This window comes from Adiantum capillus-veneris, chromosome 11 (assembly GCF_014529385.1).
Source record: "Adiantum capillus-veneris isolate H3 chromosome 11, ASM1452938v2, whole genome shotgun sequence".
In the NCBI taxonomy this organism is placed as follows: Eukaryota; Viridiplantae; Streptophyta; class Polypodiopsida; order Polypodiales; family Pteridaceae; genus Adiantum; species Adiantum capillus-veneris.
In genome coordinates this window covers 31,204,982-31,217,287 of record NC_140941.1, presented here as the reverse complement: position 1 = coordinate 31,217,287, position 12,306 = coordinate 31,204,982, and the positions used below count along the sequence as shown (strand labels likewise).

Genomic DNA, 12,306 nt, shown 5'->3' with positions numbered 1-12,306 from the left:
CCACTCGAATGCGATTCTGGTTACATTCAGGCCTCTCTCATGCCTATCTGCAGCAGTTTTGGTCCGCGATATGGGATTTACATGTTGCTCGTCGTATTTCCTTTTTCAGGTGGATGATTGCTCATGCGGGACTACCAGTTGGGACTTGGCTAGCTACTATGGGTCATGATCCGTTATGTACTCGCTGCCCTTTGCGTCAACTTGAGTCACCTGCTTACTGTCTTTGGTGATGCTCAGCTTCCCATGTAGTGTGGCTTGCAGTTTGCTCTCTACTCAGCAGATCAGGTGTTCAGTATGGATTTCTTACTTGGGGATCTGTCTCATGGTTGATGTCGATGCCCGGCCCGCATCTTTTCTACGAGGGCTCAGCCACAGATCCAGCCTTCATGCTTACCTCCACTGGTTATGGACGAGGGACTTTGGCTATGATACCACAGATTGCTTGGCAGGGAGATACGCAGACACGTGATGCAGTTTTCTCAGTCATCACTAGTATTACACTATGGAATATTTGGAGAGCTCGTTGTCTTCACATTCTCAGTGCGGCTCCACAGCTGCTTCAGGATATCCTCACTGCCATTTGGCTAGACACCATTCACACCCTGATTTGGCAGTGGGATTCCTCCTCCGGTACATCTAGAGCAGCCGAGGCTCGTCGATTTGCCTTTCTTCGACGTTGGGCACGATCCTCACTCTTCTTCACATTGACAGGTGGTCAGATTACTTGGCATTATGCCCCTCCTGAGTGGTTTCTCCTTCAATCCTCACACCGACCACCATGAGATTGTTCTAGTCGAGTAGTCACTATAGTGGCTCTCCTTCTTTCATTTAGCTTGTACACCCCGCGTGATAGGCTATTTTGGCATCCGTTGGGATTATTTTGTACTCAGTAATATACAGCCCTGACTTTTTCCAAAAAGAGAGAGAGAGAGAGAGAGAGAGAGAGAGAGAGAGAGAGAGAGAGAGAGAGAGAGAGAGAGAGAGAGAGAGAGAGAGAGAGAGAGAGAGAGAGAGATTCGCATTGATGACACAGCACCCAGAGCAGCCCACTCGTATGCGTTTCTGGTTACATTTAGGTCTCTCACATGCCTATCTACGGCAATTTTGGTCAGCCATCTGGGATTTACATGTGGCTCGTCGTATTTCCTTTTTCCTCTGTATGACTGCACATGCAGGACTTCCAGTTAGGACTTGGTTAGCTTCTATGGGTCACGATCCGTTATGTATTCGCTGTTCTTTGCGTCTACCTGAGTCACTTGCGCACTGCCTTTGGTCATGCTCGTCTTCTCATGCAGTTTGGCTAGCAGTTTGCTTTTTACGTAGGAGAGCTGGTGTTCAACATGGATTTCTCACTTGGGGATTTGTTTCTTGGTTGATGCCGATGCCCGGACCGCATCTTTTCTACGAGGGCTCAGACACAGATCGAGCTCTTATGCTTACCACGACTGGTTACCGACGAGGGACTTTGGCTATGTTACCACAGATTGCTTGGCAGGGGGATCCTCAGACACGTGATGAAATCTTCTCAGTCATCACTAGCATTGCACTCTGGAATGTTTGGAGAGCTCGTTGTCTTCATATTCTCAGTGCGGCACCTCAGCTCCTTTTGGATATCCTCACTGCCATTTGGTTGGACATCATTCACACCCTCATTTGGCAGTGGGATTCTTCCTCAGGTACATCTAGAGTAGCCGAGGCTCGTCGATTTGATTTCCTTCGGCGTTGGGCAAGATCTCCACTCTTCTTCACACTTACAGGTGGACAGATTACATGGCATTATGCGCCTCCTCAGTGGTTCCTCCTCCACTCATCATACAGACCACCATGAGATTATTCTAGTCGAGTTGTCACTATAGTGGCTCTCAACCTTACATTCAGCATGTACACCCAACGTGATAGGCTATTTTGGCATCCGCTAGGGATTATCTTGTACTCAGTAATATACAGCCTTGATTTTTCAAAAAAAGAAAAAAAGAAAAAAGGGAGAGAGAGAGAGAGAGAGAGAGAGAGAGAGAGAGAGAGAGAGAGAGAGAGAGAGAGAGAGAGAGAGAGAGAGAGAGAGAGAGAGAGAGAGAGAGAGAGAGAGAGAGAGAGAAAGTCCCTGCTTCACTTAGAGTCTTGCTTCGACTGTTTGCCAGTGTCGCCCATTCTTCATGGCGGCTTTGCCGGTCTCGAGTGCTACACACGGCGCTCCATCACCACTTGCCTGTCGCGTGGACTGCGCTGGCGACCTGTTGACACGCATTGACTCTAAAGTACACCACTTGGCTCAGCATGCCTTGGTTGGCCGGATGATTGGACAGTCTTCTCCTCGATCTTCTATACGAGATTGGTGTCAGACTGCATTGGGCACTACACAGGGGCGGATCTCGGAGCTTACATTCCTTGGCAGGGGCATCTTCATGGTACGTCTTTCAGATCCCGCCACTGTCTCAGCTCTTCTGGCTCGCTCCCCGATACTCTCTGATTGCAGGAGGATTTACTTGACGAGGTGGTATCCTGAGTTTTCCACTGAGGAGTTTGACAGTCGACACCTTATTCCCAGATTCCCTCTGACGCTCTCTTTCCCGGATATGCCTCTCCATTTTATTGATGAACATCTCCTTCAGATGATTGCTACTCATTTTGGCACGGTAGTTCCAGGATTCTGCATTTTCTCATCTGGCCCACCTCGCATTTAGGTTTTGGTGTTTGGGGATTCTTCATTACCAGATACAGTTACTGTGGCTGTGCGCGACCGCGACTACTCTCTCCGAATGGTAGTCACTGGCCGCCCAGGACAGTGCTTACACTGTCACGAGATGGGACACTTGGCGCGAGATTGCCCCACCCTGCCACGCCATCGACGGCAACAACAGCCGGCTCGTGGCAGTCATGCTCAGCCACATGGTCAGCGTCAACAACCAGTTCCTCCTCCTACTAGTAATGCTCCTCAGCAGCCTACAGGCGTTCCTTGACCTCCGACCCTCCCTGTTCATCACTCTGCTTCAGCTCCCACTGAGGCAGCATGGCAGATAGTGGGTCGTAATCATTCCTTCCGTCCTCGTCAGCAACAAACAGCACAGCCAGACCCCAGTGTTACCTCTCCTGCTCCCTCTCAAGTTTCCACCACCCCCTTGTCCCCTGCATCTCCTCGCCATTCTTCTTTTTCGCCACAAGATCACTTACCTCTGCTCCCTGCTCCTCCTTCACCTGCAGTTCCCCCACTCGCTCCTTCCCCTCTTCTTGAGGTCCCTGTTCCCATGCATGTGGATCATTCACCGCTACTACCTCTCCCTCCTCCTCCTCTTCCTCCTGTCCTTACTCTCCCCCCTCCACCTTCTGGTCCCCCCCCCTCCCTCAGCAGCTCATACTTACGTCCCACGCAGTTTTCTCAGCTCTTGCCGTCTTTCCTGGGGCACTCATCGGGCTGAGATGTACGGTGACTCAGACGGACCCTTGCAAGTACAGCTCTACCTTATGCATCACAAGACAAGTTGTGTTCCTTCTTTGATTGGCAATCGCTCTCAGCCTACGCATTTCTTTTTCCTTCCATTCCATGCTGCTCAGGAATGGTCCGAGGATCAAGTTCTCCATTTTGTGCACGCCCAGACTATGGCTCAGCTACATTTATGGTTGTCTACTTCTGCCCCCGATGTTTTGTCTCCTCACTATCCTTCATGTATTGGTTCTATGGAGTGGAGTGATGTTTATGCTTGCTATTCATTGCCTATGGTCATTCATGTATCCTCAGATGTGGTGCTTCCTATGTCTATGCGCATTTGGTGTGTCAAGGCTGCAGCATCGGTAATGCAATGTAAACAAGCTGAGGTTCGCAGTTGGTGCAGTGAGACACCATATTTTAGAGAAGGCTTGCGGGTTGCTTTCCTCCCACCTGAAGCTCACCCCTTGGATGGTCCAGCTGCCTCCAAGAAGATGTGCAGTTAGTCAGATACTATACATGCTCTTTCTTGCAGTCTATGGATTTACATGTACTTTCTTGGAATGCTAATGGTTTACAGACTTCTCGGGTAAAAGGTTCCTGTAAGATTTTACTTCGCAGAGATTTACACACTCATGTAGTGGGCATCGTGGATATACTACTAGTATAGGAGCATAAGATTGCCACTCCTTTTGGCAATCTCATGTCATCGGGCGCCCGCACTTTTTGGGAGCCTGCTCTGGGCCTTCATGGTCAGAGTTGCGGTGTATGCGTCTCAGTGGGGCCACGTTATTTGGCCTCAGTTCAGCAGCATGGCACACTTGTCGCTGGCAGAGCAGTTTATGTTTCTATTCGGATTCAGGAATCTATCATTGGTTTTATGTCAGTCTACGCACTCACTACCCCTCGGGAGAGGGCTACTTTTTGGTCCTCCTTGGTTGCTGTTCTACCTGGTGTAGACTCTTGGGTTGTTGGAGGTGACTTCAACAACGTTGAGAGCGACTCGGATTGGCGAGCCACCACACCTCCCGTTCTATCATCCATTTCTCCCGATGAGCAGCCAGCTTGGGATTGATTTCTTCTAGCTATTCAAGGTGTTGACGCCTGGCACATACACTCTTTTGGTCATCACCCTGCTACTCTTCATTACTCTTGGGGGTTTCAGCGACAGTAGGGGAGATTATTAGAGCGACTTGACCGTTTTTACATCGGCCCTTGGGCAGTTGCTCTAGGCGGATTAACTACTATATGGAGAGGGACCAGCCTCTCAGATCATTTTCCCACATCATTGTTTATCTCCTTCACTAGATCCTCTGCTCAGAGAAGATCAGACATGCAGATATCTGGGCTTCCAGGTTGGATTTGATGTTTCCTCACAGCAGCAGTTTGCACCCGTACTACAGTCTATTCGCAGGAAGCTATGCCATTGGTCTTCACGTCATCTGTAGTTGGCTGGCCGTGCATTGGTCGCCAACCAAGTTATTCTGACTACAGTATGGTATACGGCCTCTTGTTGGATGTTACATTCCGGTGTGATAACTCAGCTCCGCCGACTAGTGAGGAACTTTTATGGAGTGGCACAGATGTGACTATTGATACTCGTGCTCGAGTTCGCTGGTCCACGATCATTCGTCCTAGATCAGAGGGAGGCCTTGGCATTATTGATCCAGAGTTATAGAGCCGCACACTTCTTACCAAGCTTATTGTTCGGGGTCTTTTTCCCGGCCAAGAACCTTGGAAGATGCTTCTTCAGGCTGCTCTTTGCACAGTGACTCCATGACTCGGCACTAGAGATGGTCATACTTGGCATTCAGGGTATCGTTTTCTCTTTACGGATGCCCCCTTGTCCACTTCCACCCTCTCACCCTTTCTTCGATCGCTCCTTCAGATTTGGGTTTCCATGAGACGGGCTATCGTACGCTCACCTCCCTCATATCGTGAGGAGATTGAGCGCCAGCCTCTCATTTGGAATGCTGCAGTTCTTGATTCTTCGGTTAATCCACCTCGTCAGCTTGGAGAGAGGACTCACATTGATTGGGCTGCTTGGGACTCTGGCCCTACTACCTCTATGTAGTTGTTTCATGAGACACTTATGCTGGATGCAGATTTTGTGGTAGAACATTATCACATTGGTCGCGGGGTGCTAGACAGACTGCTTGAGATTAATTCTGCCGTTCCTTCACAGTGGGATGCAGTCATGCGAGGCACGGTTCAGATGCCCCCTCATTGTGGCTGGGAAGGTCTCTTTGACCAGAGCACTCTCTTATTAGTTCGTTTGGACGCCATGCTATTTACAGTTGATACTGACAACTCTCAGGAGATTCATGCTAGATTGACATATGTTGCCACTTCTCCACTACTTATCTCCCCCGGCGCTCGATGGGAGGCCATACGCGTAGTTGGCTCACGTGGGAAGCGTCGTCGTGTTGATCCCCGTTTTGCTTCCGCTGATGCTGCACTTTGGAGGCTTTGGGTGTGGGAGGGCCGTGCCCTATCGCAGCTTTATTGGGACCCAGGAGAGTGGCATTGGCCTCACTCAGACCCCACAGGTGCACCTGTATCCTTCTTTGAGTACACTGTCAGAATTGGAAGATTAGCATTGATGAGACAGCAACCACAACAGCCCACTCGTATGCGTTTCTGGTTACATTCAGGTCTCTCCCATGCCTATCTGCAACAGTTTTGGTTCGCCATCTGGGATTTACATGTTGCTCGTCGTATTTCCTTTTTCATGTGGATGATTGCTCATGCGGGACTACCAGTTGGGACTTGGCTAGCTACTATGGGTCATGATCCGTTATGTACTCGATGCCCTTTGTGCCAACTTGAGACACTTGCCCACTGTCTTTGGTCATGCTCAACTTCTCATGTAGTGTAGCTTGCAGTTTGCTCTCTACTCAGCAGAACAGGTGTTCAATATGGATTTCTTACTTGGGGATCTGTCTCATGGTTGATGCCGATGCCCGGCCCGCATCTTTTCTATGAGGGCTCAGTCACAGATCTAGCCTTCATGCTTACCTCGACTGGTTATCGGCGAGGGACTTTGGCTATGCTAGCACAGATTCCTTGGCAGGGGGATACTCAGACACGTGATGCAGTTTTCTCAGTCATCACTAGTATTACACTATGGAATATTTGGAGAGCTCGTTGTCTTCACATTCTCAGTGCGGCTCCACAGCTCCTTCAGGACATCCTCACTGCCATTTGGTTGGACATCATTCACACCCTGATTTGGTAGTGGGATTCGTCCTCCGGTACATCTAGAGCAGCCGAGGCTCGTCGATTTGCCTTCCTTCGGCGTTGGGCAAGATCCCCACTCTTCCCCTCCTCAGTGGTTTCTCCTCCACTCCTCACACCGACCACCATGACATTGTTCTAGTCGAGTAGTCACTATAGTGGCTCTCCTCCTTACCTTCAGCTTGTACACCCCACGTGATAGGCTATTTTGGCATCCGCTGGGATTATTTTGTACTCTGTAATATACAGCCCTGACTTTTTTCAAAGAGAGAGAGAGAGAGAGAGAGAGAGAGAGAGAGAGAGAGAGAGAGAGAGAGAGAGAGAGAGTTGACACGACCCAGCGTAGTTCCATGCCCAGAGGTATTGGCCCCAAAATCTAGTTCCCCTTTTGGTATTTCTTTTGATGTTAATGCTTGAGCAGAGTACAACTCTTGAGGGACCTCTGCTCTTAGACTTTGCGTCTAGATGCTCTGCAGAGTGAGGCCCCAAGGGTTCTATTTATTCTTACAAGGGATGCCCCAAAAACAGAGCCCCAAAAGCATTCGATTCAAAAGCATATGGTCCAAAAACTTTCCCCAAAAACAGCCAACGCAAATGGCGGAAATTCGTACAGCCTGCCACGTGGCATCAGTGCAAAAGGCGGAGGTCCGTACAACTGCCACATCAGCATGTTGGCGTGATTCACAGAATTCCGTACTGTTGTCCATGTCATTTGTAGAAATCCTTACTGTTGTCCATGTCATCTGCAGAAATTTGTACTGCTGTTGAGGTCGGCGGGCAGTGCTGCCACGTCAGTTTGTGACGCCGCACTTGTTCTTTGATGACTTTGAGTTCCTCTTATCATCAAGGGCTGGATTTCTCTTTCTTCAAAGCCACTCCTTGCTCTAGTTTCCGCAAGCTCTTGCTTGAGGGTTGAGACTTCCTCCCGGAGCGCTTTCTCCTTTTTCCATTGCTTGCCCTCATTGAAGGCCATTTGGATGAGATTCGCCTTTTCTTTCCAACATCCTTCCATCTCCGTTTTCCACTCTTTCATCTCTTTTTCCAGCTGTGTTATCCTCTTGTTCGTGACCATGAATGTTGCCTTCATTACTGTCACGTGACACATCCAACCCCATGTGTCCGTGGACAAGCTACAACATGACCAGAGTTCAATTCAGTCAACTCAATGTAGAATAGGAAGTGATATGGCACTTTTGTGAGTCTGTTCGCAGACCGTGCATGTCCAGACACTTAGGTTAGATGCATATCCTCTTGTTGCACACAGCATGATCATCAACATTACCATCAGAATCCATCAAAATCCATCAGGAACATTTTCCAGTTCACAGAACCTATTTTCCCTATTTTTGACATTTTCACTTACTATTTTTAAGTGACTTTTGTTAATTGGGTAGGGCAATTTGCATAAGGCAATATATAAGCAAACCCTAGCGCTAGCATTTCTGGCAGAAGCAGGAAGGAGAGCAGAGGCACCCTGTGCAGCAGGCCCTCTGGAGTATCTTCTGAACCAAGACCACAGAAAGCCAGCGTTTTCAGCCAAGATCACCTGGCGTTTTTCAGCATTTTCACCCCTTGAAGACCTGGCGATTTCAGCCCCCTTAGACAGCGTTTTTACAGCCATGGTAACAGCGTTTGTCAGCCCTGTGGCCACAGTGAATTGAGCCCCATGACCAGTGTTTTTGAACATCATCTTTGAACCATTAAAGACCAGCGTTTTGGACTGCTTTAGGGCAGCATTTTTCAGCCAGGATATCAGCGTGCAGACTCAGCACATTCAGCGTTTTTGCACAGCAGAAGACCCATCAAATTTAGCAGAAGAAGAACATCCCCACAGTGTCTATTCACTTTGTTTGTGTCCATTGCACTCTCTCATTAAAGAACGGAAGGCTCTCCCTTCCCTAAGAAAAAGGAACCTTGAGCACAATTCGGAGCACTCATCTTGAGCAAAGTTCGACATTCACTTCCGCCGCACCTTACAATTACCGTTGAGGGAGACTTGCACACGGGTGAGCTGCTCTTCGTCTCCATTGCTTGGTTGCACGCAAGAACCAATCTGGCACAACACACGAGAGAATCACTTAAACACTTCACAAATTTTTATTACAGTTAAATAGAGTCGACACAGCCCAATGTAGTTCCATGCCGAGAGGTATCGGCCTCAAAGTTGGTACCCGTTTCGGTATTTATTTTTATATTAATACTTGAGTAAAGTCACAGAGTTCGAGGGTCCTCTTTGCTCAGCTGCTCGTCAACAGAACTTAGAACAGGAGTGGCCTTGGGTTCATATTTAAAGGCCCCAAGGGATTCAAACTCAAAAGCAATTACATGAAAAGCTGCAACTCAATAGCTTCAGGTCCCAAAAGCTGCTAGCGTGAAACGCGGCAATCCGTACGCTGCCATGCTAGCACTGTCAGCGCATTTCGCGGGATTCCGTACGGCCTGCCATGTTAGCTTGTCAGCGTGTTTCCCGGTGGTATGATTGCCACGTCATCAGTTTGTGACAGCTACTCATCCTCTATTTCTTTATTTGAACTGCTTGACGGTATCTGGTCAATTGCATGGAATGTTCATTGTATCATGGATGCTTTGCATATTTATCGGTTGGTTGCTAGCCTTCGTGTTAATTTCCAAAAATCTAAGCTTTTGCCATTACATCAAATGGATTGGCATTCTATGTTATGGCCAGGTGAAATAGTAAAGCCCTATGAAATTGTGCGCCATCTTGGATACCCATTGGCTTGGTCAGTGAACAATGCCAAATGTTTGGATTGGGTTGAGCATAAGGAAGGCCACATTGTTATTGGTATCGGTAGAGCAAAAACAACCTTGGACGCTGATGTTTGCTTTTTTGTGCTCTCATGCGGTTTCCACACCTGCTTTTGGTCATTGGCAGCCCTCCGACTGGGATTTTGTTTTTGGAAAATTTGAAGCTACAATTCTAGGTTGCTCCTTTGCTCCTTTCCTCTCTTTATTTGCAAAAAAGGTATATTGCCATTTGCAGTCATCTCATTGGCTAGAGGAACACTGCAATAAGGTATGACATATGGATAAGGGTACTAAATGGTGGTGAAATAAAGTTATGAAAGTGTGGCATGGTAAACTTCCCTTGAAAGAGCGATTGTTCATGTGGAGATGTATCATTGGGGTTCTCCCAATTAGTAAATTTCGTCGCTCGAGAGGAATAGACTCCTTGAGATGCGTTCGTTGTGGTGCCAGTATTAAGAATATTTTACATTTATTGTGGCTTTGTTCTCACATGCAGCGATTTGTGGATTACATCTCTACAAGCCTTCGCAATTGTTTTCCTGGGATCCATTTTGGCCAATATTTCTGGATTTTTGGAGTGCTTCCACCACTGCTTCGGTCGTATGTTTATTGTTTCAATTGGGTTAGATTCTGGATGGTTTGAATAGTTTGGAAAGCACGTAATTATCTCATGTTCCAACAGGTTCAAGTGGATTATGTTTTCCTCTTCAAAACCTCCCTTTGCTAGTCACTTAAATTTGCTTGGGATTTGGATGAGCTCTCCCCTCTTCACTATGAGCTCTACTTTGACTGTTTTTGATTTACCGCATATAATGTTGTTTATGGGTTTTCCTCGTTTTAGGTTTCTTATTAGTAAATTAAATGATATTACTAAAAAACAAAAGTGTGTGTGTGTGTGTGTGTGACGAGAGGGTATTCAGCTCTAGGAAAGCTCGAAAATTAATGTGCCCATGTATAGTTCCAGGAGTCCCGCACTAAGGTATGGATTTTTGATACCCTAGAGGCCGTTGATCATGATGGTCTCTCTCTGTATCAGATACACACCCACTTTTTGTATATGTACCTCTCAGACTCTTGATACCCACCTTCTAGAGCTCTAGTAAGGTTTCTGTTTAGTTAGTTTCTTTCTTTATTTCTATCCAGTCCTTGTATAGGATTCACCATGATGTAACTCTTTGGTCTCATAGGTCAATATAGTCCTTTAGAAGACGTTAATATAACATTTCATCTCATTTCATCTCTCTCTCTCTCTCTCTCTCTCTCTCTCTCTCTCTCTCTCTCTCTCTCTCTCTGGTGACTGATTATTGAAACTTTTATGTAACATACTTGTAGATTCTCTCCATCTCTAGTAGTCGGTGATTGCACTTTTCTACTGGTAGCTTTTTTATCATGCGTATTTTTCTACATATTTTTTTAAACATGGCAGCCTTGGAATACATACGTGGCATTGGAGCTATAGGGGCATTTTTGTTGTGAGAAACTGGGTACGCAGTGGTAAAGCTTACTACTTAGAACAACAATTCGTGGTTAATTGCTGAAATCCATTTCTAAAACTGCTGGTACTTTTGGCTGTGATCTCATTTTGAAGTTCCTCTTGTTTAAGGTGTGGACCTTAACATATTGTCGAATTTTCCCGTGCTTGGTTTTGGCTATTTGATCGATGAGATACATTAACATTATTTGTATCATTAACTGGGCTACAGAGTATTTGAGACGTGGTTGAACACCAAATTTTTTCCTTCCGAGGAGCTTGCAGCTTTTAGTGTGCACAAACAAGTTTTGAAAATAAGAATAATTCATCTTCTTATTGGAAATAGGCTAATCGTTTTGAACATGCACATGTTACATACAAATGAAAACTTTTTGTATGGTTTGAGCCTATTCAAGGGGTAGAGCTTGAGCAACAACTTGATATTGGCACATAATCGTGCTTTGAATAGTGTTTATTGAGTAGAAACCTGCTTATGGTTATATCAAATGAACTATGGTTTTTAATGCTTAATGCACATGTGCCCATCTATCCATTAAAGCTGTCAGTGAGCAGAATGATGACCAGCGTGCATGTTATGTGGCATGGGTACATGACGGTTCTTGCTTTCACTTCCACAATGCATATTGCAAACGTGTCATGCATGCTAGGTGCTCTAGTATCAGGAAAGAGAGTGCGTGCACTCATGTTTAAAACGATTTCCTATTGTGCAGGCACTGTTCTTTTCGCTCGCAGTGATTACCTTTGGCACTGCTGTACCAGCAGGTCAGTTTGTACCTGGCATAATGATTGGATCAACTTATGGGCGCCTTGTGGGGATGTTCGTCGTTAATGTGTATAAGAAGCTAAACATTGACGAGGGCACGTAAGATCTCTCTCTCTCTCTCTCTCTCTCTCTCTCTCTCTCTTTCTATGTGGACAACTTGGGACACCAACGACGACGATGATATTTTATACCCTCCTGATCCCTCATGAGATTGTATCTTTGTATTTTGCTAGAGGGCTCCTATTCACCCCCGTGAATACTCCCTGTAGTTTTATTTTAGTCGTTTTAATTTTGTTTTCCCAGACATTTTATCAGATTCTTCGGAGATGTAACTTTTTGGGGTCTCGTAGGTCTCTCTCTCTCTCTCTCTCTCTCTCTCTCTCTCTCTCTCTCGATCCAGACGTCACGACTGAGGAGGATTACACATCATCGACGGAGGCTACATTAGAGGATTTGGATCGCTTTGGCCCGACATGCACGACGCCCGGTCAGATTACTGACCATGGAGGAGATTGATGAGATCCGCCAGCGACCGATGATGGACCTCTTGTGATCCACATGAGGACTATTTTGTATCAGCTCTTGTATCATTATTTATATCAGACATTGTATCGGCCCAGTCTTAGC

General features: G+C 46.7%; 1 protein-coding gene across 4 annotated transcripts in view; it reads left to right on the top strand.

Annotated features, from left to right (window-relative positions):
• The window catches only part of CLC-D (chloride channel D), a 168,277-nt gene that overhangs the window by 99,495 nt on the left and 56,476 nt on the right, over positions 1-12,306 (top strand). For all 4 annotated transcript variants that reach the window (XM_086522960.1, XM_086522962.1, XM_086522959.1 and 1 more), the window contains one exon: positions 11,627-11,778. In XM_086522960.1, coding sequence (XP_086379086.1) covers positions 11,627-11,778 — 152 coding nt within the window. The remainder of the gene's footprint in view (positions 1-11,626; positions 11,779-12,306) is intronic.